The sequence below is a fragment of the Protopterus annectens genome, chromosome 4.part0 (assembly GCF_019279795.1).
Source record: "Protopterus annectens isolate FY-2018-M chromosome 4.part0, PAN1.0, whole genome shotgun sequence".
Classification (NCBI taxonomy): Eukaryota; Metazoa; Chordata; order Ceratodontiformes; family Protopteridae; genus Protopterus; species Protopterus annectens.
The window spans coordinates 550,648,055-550,665,775 of NC_056733.1; the positions used below are offsets into that span (position 1 = coordinate 550,648,055).

Here is a 17,721-nt window from a genome sequence, read left to right on the forward strand (position 1 = left end):
GCTGAAAAAGCGAACGCTGATTCATTGACCCTATTTGAGCGAACGCTGACAATGCCGAACACCTGGAACAGTGATCGGGAAAAAAAATCGCTGGGTCGGTTTCACGAGCTTGCCATTTCCTCCACTGTGGTGCGATCTCGGAGTTGGTATATTTAGGGGGGGGGGTGTAAGGATTTTTTTTGCGGAACAGAGATTTTTTTTTCCATGGGAAAACAAAATTGCTGTTCCAAGTGTTCAGGATTGTTAGCGTTTAGTGCACTAGGGTCAATGAATCAGCATTCACTTTTTTAAGTGTTTGCTGATTTAATATAGACCCTTTAATTATCCATATGTACAAGCATATATACAATATCGATAAACAAAAATGTAGAAGAAACATATAGGATAAAATCCTGATCACTTCTTTAAATTCTGGGTAGTAGACTCCAATCCCTTAGACTTGTGAGGAGTGCCATGGCAATTACAACTTAGTGCATTAGAGTTAAAGTGGCACCTGTTGACAGTTGCAGATAAACCCCCAGGTCTGATGGATGCTGTTTGCATTGATAGTATTTTAAAATTAAAACAACTGAAATTGTGAAATGATATCATTCATATATTACCATACTTTTATACACTTTTCATACAATTCAGTTGGTCTTTTATGCGTATTCTTGTGAAAATCAATTTTATCTTAAATGCTCATCTAATTAATTGAATAATTGTTTACAATGTCATTTAATTGATGCATTTAAGGGACAACGTTTTTGACTGAATTCATTCTGATGAAGCCCTTGACTATCTCAGACAAAAGCATTATATTTTATTTGATATATCTGTTTTAATGTTTAATAATTGTTTAGTAGTAAATAGCAGTATGTGATTTTATTACCATGATAAACACTTGCAGAATAAAAGTATTAACATTGGAAGTAATATAGTGATTTTAATAATAAAATTAATCTCCATCGATGAAACTCAATATTCCATTGGTGATTATTAAATAGGATTTTAGGCAACATGTCAATCTCTTGTTTTACCCTTAGATGCATCCATGAATAAATATATTAAAAACAATCTCAAAAATAAGAGCAGAATGCCATTTTTTGTTTTGTATCAATATGTTCCCAAAAGTTGAATTTCACAAATTCCCCAATTTTATATGAAGATGATAATAACAGGCATGAAGCATTAGTTATATTAGTTAGTCCTTCTGCAGTGAAAGTCCCTCTTACAATGGTTCTGGTCTTAATCATAGCAATAACAATTTGTATTGACTGACCATATGCAAAACACCATTTTGCATTTATTGTGTTATCAACTGTGAATATCAATTACTAATACCGAACCCTACCCTATAAGTAAACTATAAAGTGATAACCAACTGCAATCCTTTGACAGAATAGTTCATTTACTAGTTATTTACTGTCTATCAATAGTCCTTGTCGTTGTACAGTTTTTGGTTTCTCAGCAGTGAGTTCTGGCTTCTCTATCACTTTAACTTGCTTATTCTGAAGTAAAGTATACTTGAGTTCTTGTTATCACAAGATTTAAACAAATTACCTTCATCTATAGATTTCTGCTGTGTATATTTCTCTGCCCTCCTTGCCCCTGAATATGTCTATAAATTCATTCACAGATCATGTAAAGTTCTAGACCTATTTTGTATGACTGTAGTGCATACACAAGGAACAGCTACTTAAAAATCACTTTTTGAGTTTCTTATGACAGTCAGTCCAAACTGATAGATTTATAATAATATTGTAAGCAGCTAGCCACTGAGCAATTGTTAACAATATTTCAACACAATACACAAGATATATTGATTTGGAGAAACTCTGAATTTTGTAGCAGAGCTAACACTTATATTTTAAACTGCAGTGAGTCATGAATGAGATTAAACTAGTATCGTTAATAAAACAAGGCAGTAATATTTTAGTTTTTATCATAATTTCATGAATACCAGTGCGAACAGTTATTGAGCATGACACAGATTACAAAACGACTTCAAGCACAGTTCCAGTAAGCATGATTATACCTTTTCTTTCAAACTTTGTTTTTCCTTATTAGCTTCTTCAAGATGAGCTTGAAGTTCTCGAATTTGGGTGATATCATTTGATGACTGCAAGGACAAAGAAAGAAGATATGTTACAAAAAAGATACATTTTACATGCAGAAGATGTTATAGTTGTGGTATTAAAGACAGAATAAGTTTTCTTAACTTGAAATGAAGTCTTAACATCTCTGAGGTCAAATCTAATGGCTAATTAAGTGCATATCATTCAGTTGAGTTTTTCAGTGCATCTCCAACAGTAATCTCAAGATTTGTGGCAAAATAGGGTAGAATTTACAAAAACATAATGCATACCCTACTGCAGGCTATGATATATAATCAGGCAGTTTGAAGGTTCTTATTGCAAAGTTCTGCATGCCTGTGTGATGAAGAAATTGAGTTTTGTCATTAGTAGTGTGGTGGTAGGGGGGTTTGCATAATGGTTAAAGTCTTTATTACAGGCATACAAGGTACAGGGTTAGATTCTGATCTCTGGTTATTGTCTAGACTTCTAATATTCTACAGACTTATAGCCTAGTGTTTGCCTGTGAACCTATGAGCTATATATTTCAGATGTCCCTGATGAGTAGAATCTATAGGGAGACTAACATCCCTTTATTCTGATGGTCATTCTAAGTTCTTCCTCTCCTTCTCACATTTGTATATCATAGTGTCCATTACCTATATTCCGGCTTTTCCTTTCCATAATATATAAAACAATGGTTCTTATCCAGTATCCCTCACTGCAATCCACCTGTGCCAAACATCATTACACAATTATTGTTTAGGTTATTTCTGCAATTACCTCCAACATAGCACAGGTAATATAATGCTGAATACCTCTGATTCAAAAATACATTATATTATAAGCTTATTTACACATAATCTGCATACCACTGGAATGTCCTGATGATGTATCCCTGCTGTCTTAACTGAGTAACATACAATACATATTTTAGTGCCTTCCATTAGGGAGATGGGGTGGCCACAGAATGGGCAGCAGAGGCCCCTCACTATGCTATAGAAAACAATGTGTTGAAGGATCATTGAACAGCTGGGCCTCTGTACTGGGTTGACTACTATAACATTTGAAATGCAGTAAGCCTTGGCAATAACTAGCATATCCAGCTAACAATGAGGAGTTGTGGGTATAGTTTAAAGTTTATTTGTCTTCCACAACAGTATATTTTATTTTTTGTTAAAAGTGTGCATGTGGGGGTGTGCGGATCTTACATGCTGATTTATATTGTGATATAGTAATGGAGTGTCAGGGGTTCAACAGGTATTATACTCCCCTTAATATCTGAAGAAGATAAAAAATACCAGGTGTTTGTATTCATTTTCCAACAATGACACTGCAGTATATCATAAGGGGATGATGCAAGTCCACCATCTATTGGATGAGACGTTAACAGTGGTCATATCTGCCAGAGTTGTTAGCAGCTCTGTCAGATGTAAATATTGCCACAATACTTATAAAAAAGTGTATGGGTACCTTATTTACATATATATATCACTATAGATCTTAAAGCATTTTTATTTGCATACTATACTAATTTACATATGCACATAATGACCTGTCATTCTATTTTCACATACATCTGCTACTCACACTAATTTTTGCCACACAAACCCCATTCCTATTCTTTTTATTATATCTGCATTTACAGATTTTAATTGAACATCTGTTCCTCTCTTTTATGGCAAACATATGCCAACTTTATCCACATTTAAACCACATGTGTCTTGATAACTGACTTATAAAACCATAATCATGTTTACATGTTATATTCTAATCAATCTGTTCCTTTGAAAAATATGTGTCCACAATGTTTTTGATTCTAAAAACAAAATAGGCAGAGGTTTCTGTAATATTTTTCTTTCTCACATCTGTCTTGATAACTGACTCATAAAACTGTATTCATGTTTACATCTTATATTCTAATTAATACGTTTCTTTGGTAAATCTATATCCGCAATCTTTTTAAAACTAAAAACAAAACAGGTGCTGAGGTTCTAAAATCGTTCTCCCATTTAATTGTATTGCATTGCATCCTTCAGTGGGAGCTGATTTATTAAATGTCCACAGAAAATATCCACAATGTATTATATTTTTCAATCTTTTCTTTCTGTTTCTTATGGACCTGATAACATACTCATTCACATCTTCTCATGACTCTATGAAGTAATATTGTACCATTATTTTTTTCATACCACAAATTTCATTTCTTCTACATCCAATTTCCATAAAAATATTTCAGATTTATATACAGTTCATTCTTCATTATTAATGTTTTCATCCTTTTTAACAACTTTATTTTGTCTTAAAATTCTTTAAACTTATTTCATAAAATCTGTGCCTGCATTTCATGATTGTGGTATTTTATACACATCACACTTCATCATGACTAGTGAATACAGCAGGTGCATGATTTTTCTATGAAGAAATCCAAAATCCATATTAATTCTCCTTCTTCCAAGTTTATTAACCCTGAAAGATTTTTCAATGATGTATCACTTTTGTTTCTTTGTTTTGTACCTCAGTTGTATTCAAACCTCCCAATTGTTCCAAATTACTAATTTTTACCGAGTTTTTGGGGTCCATATAATGGGCTGCCACGATTCCCGAGTGGCACCCCTTCATTTCCGACAGTTTCCAAGTTTTATTTTTAATTTTTTTACCCATTTTGTTTTGAGCTGACATCATCACGTGCACGATGACGTCAGCTTAGTCGTTGCTACCAGCCTGTCGGAATTGAGCTCAAGGGCTCCATTACACACATTTCTGGCTGGCTGGCTGATTTTAAATGCATTTCCATTTCCGCAAGTGTGAGTGGGAATTAAAACAAGAGTTTTGGTATCTGCTGATTTTAAGTACATTTCCGTGCATTTTGGTATGGATCTTTTCTCTTTTGGCTCTATCTGCGATGAGCGGCGGCTGCAATTTCAAATGGATCTTAGGGATGGTGGCTGAAATAGGAAATTAATATATTTGTTATTATCTATTCTGTGAAGTATTGTGTGTGTGTGTGTGTGTGTGTGTGTGTGTGTGTGTGTGTGTGTGTGTGTGTGTGTGTGTGCGCGAACACATGCTCTCTCTCTCTCTCTCAAACCACACACATATGTGCAAGCTACTAAAGGCTTGCCATATCAACCATTGTACACTATTTATCAAGGAAAATTCTTTTTTGCTATGTAAGCTGTCACTTTTTACTTGTTTCTACACTGGCATGAATCTAACAAGCTCAGAGTCCCACTTAGAATGATGACAGATAAACCACAAGATGACTTCTGTGGGGCTTACGAATTTATGTAGTGAGTAATCCATAACAGTTTGAGAGATCTTGATCATCTTTTTTGTATAGACACCATTCTATTTGAATGATTGAAAACATGGAACTGAAGTAAATAGCATCATCTAGTGATAATCTTAGAAGAAGCAACTATCTTTAACTGATTTTAATATATAACTGAAGGCAAAAGAGTTAAACGTTTGCATGTTTGTGGAGAAGCAATGCATAGAACAAAGCTCAAATTTAAAATGCACCATGTGTTTTATGCACCTAATTACCATTTTCTTGTTTTCCCTTACTTTTACAAAACACTCATTTTGTCATTTTTGCATTTTGACTTGCACCTTATCTTGCATACATCCCTTTGTTCAGTTGATTATTTTTTTCTGTATAGTAGTTGGTTGCAGTTGCTCTTGATAAGGCCTTGTCTGTTTTTAGCAATAGACTGCCCCTTGATCATATCTTGTACTGCAAACTAATTCTGAATTCTTGATTTTTTTTTTCATTTTATTAACAACAATCTGTACAGCCTCTGTAAAGAAAAAATGGTAAATAATTTCTTTTTAGGGTCACAGTAATTCTTGAATTTCTCTGTAACTGCTGCTGTTCTGTGTTTCTCCTCTTTTAAAAATGTGCATTTTCAAGGCTTATTCACTGGCAAAATGCAGAAATGTGACATACTTTACATATTCAGGCTTCTTTTTTATTCCAGTCAGAGAGAGGAGTAAACCAAATTTCTCTATCCAAAGCTTCTAGCTTTCTGCCAAAGGAACTTCAGCAAGAGAATTTCTGTTGGGTGCATTAGGAATACTCATATTTTCCACTGAAATTCTATTTCCCCATTATTGGCTTTGTCCAGGTTTTTTGTGCTAAGAGGTTGAGAATAGAGCTATGGTGAGAAGTGAGAAATGAATTCACTAAATGATAGCCATTTAAGTTTCAGTCTTCATATCATTCAGAAAACTGCTGATTTGGCATAGTGGTGTGATTCTCTGACTGTAGTGTGCAGGGTCCTGAGTTCAAGTCTTGGCAGTGCAATGCATTGTGTCATTTTATTCTAACAACTTTCCAAAATATTTGTCCACTCCCAAAAAAAAGAAAAACTGAAATTGAAAATAAGTGTGAGAAGCTGTGCAAGATGCCTATGGCTTACACTGCTGTCATTCTATATATATATATATATATATATATATATATATATATATATATATGTATATATATATCTATCTATATATATATATATATATATATATATATATATATATATATATATATATATATATATATTTATAGTGTGAGTGTGGAAGTAGACTTTTATGATGGCTATGTTCTGAATTGGGCAGTTTTGTCATTATAAGTTTATGCATTTTGTTTCATTGCCTACTGGAAATGTTCAGACAATAAGTTTAAAATGCGCTCTGTCTAACAAGCGCAACTCTGACACTGGAATCCATAACTTGAGCAACACTGTTAGCTCTTTAATATTAGGCTATCTCTGACTGAAGTACTCATAAATGTATTCTTGTTATTATATTTGCTTTCTGTATCAGCATTTTTAACAGCAATACATTGGTGGGAGAAGTGGACATAAGCATTTCTATTAGTTCTGTTAGGTTGGTTGCAGCTAAAGAACTCTGTGAGTCTTTTTGCTCTATCTTCACAGAAACTATCAATAACTGTACTATTGCAGGACATTTCCTTGAATGGGGTTTTTGCCTTGTGGATGTTTCCCATACTATGTTGACCACTAGCTTTTTTAATATCATACCATATAGTGTTCTGATTAATGGCTAACCACACTGATATATATATATATATATATATATATATGTATATATCTGTGTAACTGCACAGCACAAATCACAATAATCATGCCAAGTATCTCAAAGGATTATGACCCAATATAATTTCATGATTTCCGTACTTTTAGTAGAATACTACCTGAAGCAGTATTATATGTTTATTCACAATCAAGCCACATTTGACTCATAAGATTCAGTTTAGGCACATGATATGTCAACACGATATACAGATTTGTGCAGACTACTAGGCAAACTCATTGATTTAAATATAATTTCAGAAAATAGATTGCATTCATCAAAAGTATCATACATAAATATACTATTTTGGCCAACAATCACAAGCTTTTCAGACTAAAAATAATAGTTTGTATTGCTTTCACTCAATTCTGTATTTATATTTGAAAAAGCTTTAATGCTGTTCTTTACGATGAGCTGCTTATATGGTTATGTTCTGTGTAACCTCCACCAATACAGTGCAAAGAACATATGAGCTCTGCCATCCTGGTGTCCTACTGTGTCATTGTTTTTAAGAAAAAGATACATTCCCAACATGCCTTTTTTTTTCGCATACCCTTGCAGTGTAAGTGTGTACTGTTAGTACAACTATGATGGAACATGAAACACGTCTGTAGTATGCTGTATGGTGTTAGATTGACTAAGGTGGAGCACCAGAAAGTTCAGTGGTGTGTTGTATGCTGTTAGTACAACTAAGATGGAACACTGAACACTTCAGTGGTGTGCTGTATGCTCTCAGTATGGCTAAAATGGAACACTGACCACTTCAGTAGTGTGCTGTATGCTGTCAATATGACTAAGATGGAATATTGAACAGTTCAGTGGTGTGTTGTATGCTGTCAGTATGACTAAAATGGAAAACTGAACAGTTCATTGGTGGGCTGTATGCAGTCAGTACAACTAAGATGGAACACTGAACAGTTCAATATTGTGCCATATGCTGTCAGTACGACTAAGATGGAACACTGAACAGTTCAATAGTGTGTTGTATGCTGTCAGTATGACTAAGATAAAACACTGAACACTTCAGTAGTGTGCTGTATGCTGTGAGTATGACTAAGATGGAAGACAAAACACTTCAGTAGTGTGCTGTATGCTGTCAATACGACTAAGATGGAACACTAAACACTTCAGTAGTGTGCTGTATGGTGTCAGCACAACCATGGTGGAACACTGAACAGTTCAGTAATGTGCTGTATGCTGTCAGTATGACTAAGATGGAACACTGAACAGTCCAGTATTGTGCTGTATACTGTCAGAATGACTAAGATGGAACACTGAACAGTTCAGTGGTGTGCTATATGCTGTTAGTACGACTAAAATGGAACAGTGAACAGTTCAGTGGTGTGTTGTATGCTGTCAGTATGACTAAGATGGAAAAATGAACACTTCCGTAGTATGCTGTATGCCATCAGTATGACTAAGATGGAACACTGAACACTTCAGTAGTGTGCTATATGCTGTCAGTACGACTAAAATGGAACAGTGAACAATTCAGTGGTGTGTTGTATGCTGTCAGTATGACTAAGATGGAACAATGAACACTTTTGTAGTATGCTGTATGCTGTTAGTACGACTAAGATGGAACACTGAACAGTTCAGTGGTGTGTTGTATGCTGCCAGTACGACTATGATGGAACACTGAGCACTTCAGTAGTGTGCTGTATGCTGTCAGTATGACTAAGATGGAACACTGAACAGTTCAGTATTGTGCTGTATGCTGTTAGTACGACTAAGATGGAACACTGAACAGTTCAGTGGTGTGCTGTATGCTATCAGTACAACTAAGGTGTTACACTGAACACTTCAATATTGTGCTGTATGCTGTCAGTACGTTTAAGATGGAACAGTGAACACTTCAGTAGTGTGCCGTATGCTGTCAGTACGACTAAGATGGAACATTGAACACTTCTGTGGTATGCTATATGTCATCCGTATGACTAAGATGGAACACTGAACACTTCAGTGGTGTGCTGTATGCTGTCAGTATGACTAAAATGGAGCAGTGAACAATTCAGTCGTGTGTTTTATGCTGTCAGTATGACTAAGATGGAACAATGAACACTTCCATAGTATGCTGTATGCCATCAGTATGACTAAGATGGAACACTGAACACTTCAGTGGTGTGCTGTATGCTGTCAGTACGACTAAGATGGAACACTGAACAATTCAGTGGTGTGTTGTATGCTGTCAGTACGACTAAGATGGAAAACTGAACAGTTCAGTATTGTGCTGTATGCAGTCAGTACGATGAATATGGAACATTGAACACTTCAGTAGGGTGCTGTATGCTGTCACTACGATTAAGATGGAACACTGAACAGTTCAATAGTGTGCTGTATGCTGTCAGTATGACTAGGATGGAACACTGAACACTTCTGTGGTGTGCTGTATGCTGTCAGTACGACTAAAATGGAACAGTGAACAGTTCAGTGGTGTGTTGTATGTTGTCAGTATGACTAAGATGGAACAATGAACACTTCAGTGGTGTGCTGTATTTTGTCAGTATGACTAAAATGGAACAGTGAACAGTTCAGTGGTGTGTTGTATGCTGTCAGTATGACTAAGATGGAACAATGAACACTTTCATAGTATGCTGTATGCCATCAGTATGACTAAGATGGAACACTGAACACTTCAGTGGTGTGCTGTATGCTGTCAGTACGACTAAGATGGAACACTGAACAGTTCAGTGGTGTGTTGTATGCTGTCGGTATGACTAAGATGGAACACTGAACAGTTCAGTATTGGGCTGTATGCAGTCAGTACGACTAAGACAGAACATTGAACACTTCAGTAGTGTGCTGTATGCTGTAAATATGACTAAGATGGAACACTGAACAGTTCAGTGGTGTGCTATATGCTGTCAGTACAACTAAGATAGAATACTAAACACTTCAGTAGTGTGTTGTATGCTGTCAGTATGATGAAGAGTAAACACTGGAGACTTCAGAAGTGCGCCGTATGCTGTTAGTACGATTAAGATGGAACAGTGAACAGTTTGGTGGTATGCTGTATGCTGCCAGTACAACTAAGATGGAACACTGAACAGTTCAGTGGTGTGTTGTATGCTGTCAGTACGACTATGATGGAACACTGAGCACTTCAGTAGTGTGCTGTATGCTGTCAGTATGACGAAGATGGAACACTGAACAGTTCAGTATTGTGCTGTATGCTGTTAGTACGACTAAGATGGAACACTGAACAGTTCAGTGGTGTGCTGTATGCTATCAGTACAACTAAGGTGTTACACTGAACACTTCAGTATTGTGCTGTATGCTGTCAGTACGACTAAGATGGAACAGTGAACACTTCAGTAGTGTACCGTATGCTGTCAGTACGACTAAGATGGAACACTGAACACTTCTGTGGTATGCTATATGCCATCCGTATGACTAAGATGGAACACTGAACACTTCAGTGGTGTGCTGTATGCTGTCAGTATGACTAAAATGGAGCAGTGAACAATTCAGTGATGTGTTTTATGCTGTCAGTATGACTAAGATGGAACAATGAACACTTCCGTAGTATGCTGTATGCCATCAGTGTGACTAAGATGGAACACTGAGCACTTCAGTGGTGTGCTGTATGCTGTCAGTATGACTAAGATGGAACACTGAACAATTCAGGGTTGTGTTGTATGCTGTCAGTACGACTAAGATGGAAAACTGAACAGTTCAGTATTGTGCTGTATGCAGTCAGTACAATGAATATGGAACATTGAACACTTCAGTAGGTTGCTGTATGCTTGTTGTAAAAAGCAAGGTGAGGCCGATGCCAATAAGGAGATGAAACAGACTCCAAACAGACTCCAACCCAAAACTTACAGGTATCAACCAACTCCAAATAGTCACAAGGAAAACTCTGTAACAAACTTTGTATCGAACACTGCTTTATTGTTGTTGTTGACCTAGGTTTCGTCCTTACGAACTTCTTCAGAATACTGTCAGTATGACTAAGATGGAACACTGAACAATTCAGGGTTGTGTTGTATGCTGTCAGTATGACTAAGATGGAACACTGAACACTTCTGTGGTGTGCTGTATGCTGTCAGTACGACTAAAATGGAACAGTGAACAGTTCAGTGGTGTGTTGTATGTTGCAGTACGACTAAGATGGAACAATGCACACTTCAGTGGTGTGCTGTATTTTATCAGTACGACTAAAATGGAACAGTGAACAGTTCAGTGGTGTGTTGTATGCTGTCAGTATGACTAAGATGGAACAATGAACACTTTCATAGTATGCTGTATGCCATCAGTATGACTAAGATGGAACACTGAACACTTCAGTGGTGTGCTGTATGCTGTCAGTACGACTAAGATGGAAAACTGAAAAGTTCAGTAGTGTGCTGTATGCAGTCAGTACGACGACTATGGAACACTGAACACTTCAGTAGTGTGCTGTATGCTGTCACTACGACTAAGATGGAACACTGAACAGTTCAGTGATGTGCTGTGTGCTGTCAGTATGACTAGATGGAACACTGAACACTTCAGTAGTGTTCTGTATGCTGTCAGTACAACTACAATAGAACAATGAGTACTTCACTAGTGTGCTGTATATGATCAGTATGACTAAGATTGAAAAATAAAAATTTCAGTAGTGTGCTGTATGCTGTCAGTACAACTAAGATGGAACACTGAACAGTTCATTGGTATGCTGTATGCTCTAAGTACGACTAAGCTGGCACACTGAATACTGCAGTATTGTGCTGTATGCTGTCAGTATGACTAAGATGGAACACTGAGCAGTTCAGTATTGTCCTGTATGATGTCAGTAAGTCTAAGATGGAATACTGAACAGTTCAATAGTGTGCTGTATGCTGTCAGTATGACTAAGATGGAACACTGAACACTTCAGTAGTGTGCTGTATGCTGTCAGTATGACAAAAATGGAAAACCAAACACTTCAGTAGTATGCTGCATGCTATCAGTAAAACTAAGAAGGAAAACTGAACACTTAAGTAGTGTGCTCTATGCTGTCAGTACGCCTAAGATGGAACACCAAACAGCTCAGTATTGTGCTGTATGCTCTCAATACAACTAAGAGGGAACACTTAACAGTTCAGTATTGTGCTGTATGCTGTCAGTACGATAAAGGTGGAACACTGGACAGCTCAGTGGAGTGTTGTATGCTGTCAGTACAACTAAGATGGAACACTGAACAGTTCAGTGGTATGCCGTCAGTATAACTAAGATGGAACATTGAACACTTCAGTAGTGTGCTGCATGCTGTCTGTACGACTAAGATGGAACACTGAACAGTTCAGTTGTGTGTTGTATGCTGTCAGCATGACTAAGATGGAACACTGAACAGTTCAGTATTGTGCTGTATGCAGTCAGTACGACTAAGATGGAACATTGAACACTTCAGTAGTGTGCTGTATGCTGTCACTATGACTAAGAAAGAACACTGAACCCAAGTAGTGCGCCATATGCTGGTAGTACGAATAAGATTGAACAGTAAACAGTTCGGTGGTATGCTGTATGCTGTCAGTACGACTATTATGGTGCACTGAGCACTTCAGTTGTTTGTTGTATGCTGTCAGTACGTCTAAGATGGCACAATAAACACTCCAGTATTGTGCTGTATGCTGTTCGTACAACTAAGACTGAACAGTGAACAGTACAGTATTGTGCTGTATGCAGTCAGTACGAATAAAATGGAACACTGAACACTTCATTAGTGTGCTGTATGCTGTCAGTACAACTAAGATGGAACACTGAACAGTTCAGTATTTTGCTGTATGCTGTCAGTATGACTAAGATGGAACACTGAACAGTTCAGTGGTGTGCTGTATGCTGTCAGTACGACTAAGATGAAACACTGAACACTTCAGTGGTGTGCTGCATGCTGTCAGTACGACTAAGGTTGAACACTGAACAGTTCAGTTATGTGTTGTATGCTGTCAGTATGACAAAGATGGAACACTGAACAGTTCAGTATTATACTGTATGCAGTCAGTACGAGTAAAATGAAACATTGAACATTTCAGTATTGTGCTGTATGCTGTCACTATGACTAAGACGGAACACTGAACACTTAAGTAGTGCACTGTATACTGTTAGTACGACTAAGATTGAACAGTAAACAGTTCGGTGGTATGCTGTATGCTGTCAGTACGACTATTATGGTGCACTGAGCACTTCAGTTGTTTGTTGTATGCTGTCAGTACGTCTAAGATGGCACAATAAACACTCCAGTATTGTGCTGTATGCTGTTCGTACAACTAAGACTAAACAGTGAACAGTACAGTATTATGCTGTATGCAGTCAGTATGACTAAAATGGAACACTGAACACTTCAGTAGTGTGCTGTATGCTGTCAGTACAACTAAGATGGAACACTGAACAGTTCAGTATTTTGCTGTATGCTGTCAGTACGACTATGATGGAACACTGAACAGTTCAGTGGTGTGCTGTATGCTGTTAGTACGATTAAGATGGAACACTGAACAGTTCAGTGGTGTGTTGTACGCTGTCAGTATGATTAAGATGGAACACTGAACAGTTCAGTGGTGTGTTGTATGCTGTCAGTATGACTAAGATGGAACACTGGACAGTTCAGTATTGTGCAGTATGCAGTCAGTACGACTAAGATGGAACACTGAAAACTTCAGTGGTGTGCTGTATACTGTCAGTACGATTAAGATGGAACACTGAACAGTTCAGTGGTGTGTTGTATGCTGTCAGTATGACTAAGATGGAACACTGGACAGTTCAGTATTGTGCAGTATGCAGTCAGTACGACTAAGATGGAACACTGAATACTTCAGTAGTGTTCGGTATGCTGTCACTATGACTAAGATGGAACACTGAACAGTTCAGTGCTGTGCTGTATGCTGTCAGCACAACTAAGATGGAACACTAAACACTTCAGTAGTGTGCTGTATGCAGTCAGTATGGATAAGATGGAACACTGTACATTTCAGTAGTGGGCTGTATGCTTCTAGTACGACTAAGATGGAACAGTGAACAGTTCGGTGGTATGCTGTATGCTGTCAATACGACTATGATGGAACACTGAGCACTTCTTTAGTGTGCTGTATGCTGTCAGTATAACAAAGATGGAGCAATTAACATTTCAATATTGTGCTGTATGCTGTTAGTGCAGCTAAGATGGAACAGTGAACAGTTCAGTATTGTGCTGCATGCTGTCAGTATGACTAATATGGAACACTGAACACTTCAGTATTGTGCTGTATGCTCTCAGTACAACTAAGATGGAACACTGAACAGTTCATTGTTGTGCTGTATGCTGTTAGTTCAGCTAAGATGGAACACTGAACAGTTCAGTGGTGTGCTGTATACTGTCAGTACAAATAAGGTTGAACATTGAACACTTCAGTATTGTGCTGTATTCTGTCAGTACGACTAACATGGAACAGTAAACACCAGTAGTGTTCTGTATGCTGTCAGTACAACTAAGATGGAACACTGAACACTTCCGTGGTATGCTGTATGCCATCAGCATGACTAAGATGGAATACTCAACACTTCAGTGGTGTGCTGTATGCAGTCAGTACGACTAAGATGGAACACTGAAGAGTTCAGTGGTGTGTTGTATGCTGTTAAAAGGAACACGGAACACTTCCATGGTATGCTGTATGCCATCAGTATGACTAAGATGGAAGACTGAACTTTTCAGTGGTGTGCTGTATGTTGTCAGTACAACTAAGTTGGAACACTGAACATTTCAGTATTGTGCTATGTGCTGTCAGTATGACTAAGATGGAACACTGAATAGTTCAGTGGTATGCTGTCAGTACGACTAAGATGGAACATTGGACACTTCAGTAGTGTGCTGTATGCTGTCAGTACGACTAAGGTGGAACATGGTACAGTTCAGTGGTGTGTTGTATGCTGTCAGTACAACTAAGATGGAACACTGAAAACTTCAGTAGTGTGCTGTACGCTGTCAGTACAACTAAGATGTAATGCTGAACACTTCAGTAGTGTGCTGTATGCTGTCAGTACAACTAAGATGGAACACTGAACATTTCAGTATTGTGCTATGTGCTGTCAGTATGACTAAGATGGAACACTGAACAGTCCAGTGGTATGCTGGCAGTACGACTAAGATGGAACATTGAACACTTCAGTAGTGTGCTGCATGTTGTCAGTATGACTAAGATGGAACACTGAACACTTCAGTGGTATGATGTATGCTGCCAGTATGACTAAGATGGAACACTGAACACTTCAGTGGTGTGCTGTATGCTGCCAGTATGACTAAGATTGAACAATGAAAAGTTCAGTGGTGTGTTGTATGCTGTCAGTACGACTAAGATGGGACACCGAACAGTTCAGTATTGTGCCGTATGTACTTAGTACGACCAAGATGGAACATTGAACACTTCAGTAGTGTGCTGTATGCTGTCACTATGACTAATATGGAACACTGAACACTTCAGTAGTGTGCTGTATGCTGTTAGTACGACTAAAATGGAACACTAAACAGTTTGGTGGTATGCTGTATGCTGTCAGTACGACTATGATGGTACACTGAGCACTTCAGTAGTGTGCTGTATGCTGTCAGTATGACTAAGATGGAACAATGAACACTTCAGTATTTTGCTGTATGCTGTTCATACTACTAAGAATGAACATTATTGTGCTGTATGCTATCAGTACGACTAAGATGGAACACTGAACAGTTCGGTATTATGCTGTATGCAGTCAGTACGACCAAGATGGAAAACTGAACACTTCAGTAGTGCAATGTATGCTGTTAGTACAACTAAAATGGAACACTGAACAGTTCAGTGGTATGCTGTTTGCTGTCAGTACGACTATGATGGTACACTGAGCACTTCAGTAGTGTGCTGTATGCTGTCTGTATGACTAAGATGGAATAATGCACACCAGTATTTTGCTGTATGCTGTTCATACTAATAAGATGGAACATTATTGTGCTGTATGCTGTCAGTACAACTAAGATGGAATACTGAACAGTTCAGTATTGTGCTGTATGCTTTCAGTACGACTAAGATGGAACACTGAACACTTCAGTGGTGTGCTGTTTGCTGTCAGTACGACTACGATAGAACCCTGAACACTTCAGTGGTGTGCTGTATGCTGTCAGTACGACTAAGATGGAACACTGAACAGTTCATTGGTGTGTTGTATGCTGTCAGTACAACTAAGATGGAACACTGAACAGTTCAGTAATGTGCAGTATGCAGTCAATACGACTAAGACGAAACACTGAATACTTCAGTAGTGTTCTGTCTGCTGTCAATATGACTAAGATGGAACACTGAACAGTTCAGTGGTGTGCTGTATGCTGTCAGTATGACTAAGATGGAACACTGAACACTTCAGTAGTGTGCTGTATGCTGTCAGCATGACAAAGATGGAACAATGAACACTTCAGTATTGTGCTGTATGCTGTTAGTGCATCTAAGATGGAACAGTGAACAGTTCGGTGGTATGCTGTATGCTGTCAGTACGACTATGATGGAACACTGAGCACTTCAGTAGTGTGCTGTATGCTGTCAGCATGACAAAGATGGAACAATGAACACTTCAGTATTGTGCTGTATGCTGTTAGTGCAACTAAGATGGAACAGTGAACTGTTCAGTTTTGTGCTGTATGCTGTCAGTACGACTAAGATGGAACACTGAACAGTTCAGTGGTGTGTTGCATGCTGTCAGTACGACTAAGATGGAACAATGAACAGTTCAGTAATGTGCAGTATGCAGTCAATACGACTAAGACGGAACACTGAATATTTCAGTAGTGTTCTGTCTGCTGTCACTATGACTAAGATGGAACACTGAACAGTTCAGTGGTGTGTTGTATGCTGTCAGTACGACTAAGATGGAACACGGAACAGTTCAGTAATGTGCGGTATGCAGTCAATACGACTAAGACGGAACACTGAATACTTCAGTAGTGTTCTGTCTGCTGTCACTATGACTAAGATGGAACACTGAACAGTTCAGTGATGTGTTGTATGCTGTCAGTACGACTAAGATGGAACACGGAACAGTTCAGTAATGTGCAGTATGCAGTCAATACGACTAAGACGGAACACTGAATACTTCAGTAGTGTTCTGTCTGCTGTCACTATGACTAAGATGGAACACTGAACAGTTCAGTGGTGTGCTGTATGCTGCCAGTGTGACTGAGATTGAGCAATGAACAGTTCAGTAGTGTGCTGTATGCTGTCAGTACGACTAAGATGGAACACTGAACACTTCAGTAGTGCGCCGTATGCTGTTAGTACGACTAAGGTGGAACAGTGAACAATTCGGTGGTATGCTGTATGCTGTCAGTATGACTATGATGGAACACTGAGCACTTCAGTAGTGTGCTGTATGCTGTCTGTATGACAAAGATGGAACAATGAACACTTCAGTATTCTACTGTATGCTGTTAGTGCAACTAAGATGGAACAGTGAACAGTTCAGTTATGTGCTGTATGCTGTCAGTACGACTAAGATGGAACACTGAACACTTCAGTATTGTGCTGTATGCTGTCAGTACGACTAAGATGGAACACTGAACAGTTCAGTATTGTGCTGTATGCTGTTAGTACGACTAAGATGGAACACTGAACAGTTCAGTGGT

At 38.0% G+C, this 17,721-nt stretch overlaps 1 protein-coding gene across 3 annotated transcripts in view; it reads right to left on the reverse strand.

Annotated features, from left to right (window-relative positions):
- Positions 1-17,721, reverse strand: part of MYO18B (myosin XVIIIB) — a 2,352,406-nt gene that overhangs the window by 604,220 nt on the left and 1,730,465 nt on the right. For all 3 annotated transcript variants that reach the window (XM_044068483.1, XM_044068482.1, XM_044068484.1), the window contains one exon: positions 2,018-2,101. In XM_044068483.1, the coding sequence (XP_043924418.1) occupies positions 2,018-2,101 (84 nt within the window). The remainder of the gene's footprint in view (positions 1-2,017; positions 2,102-17,721) is intronic.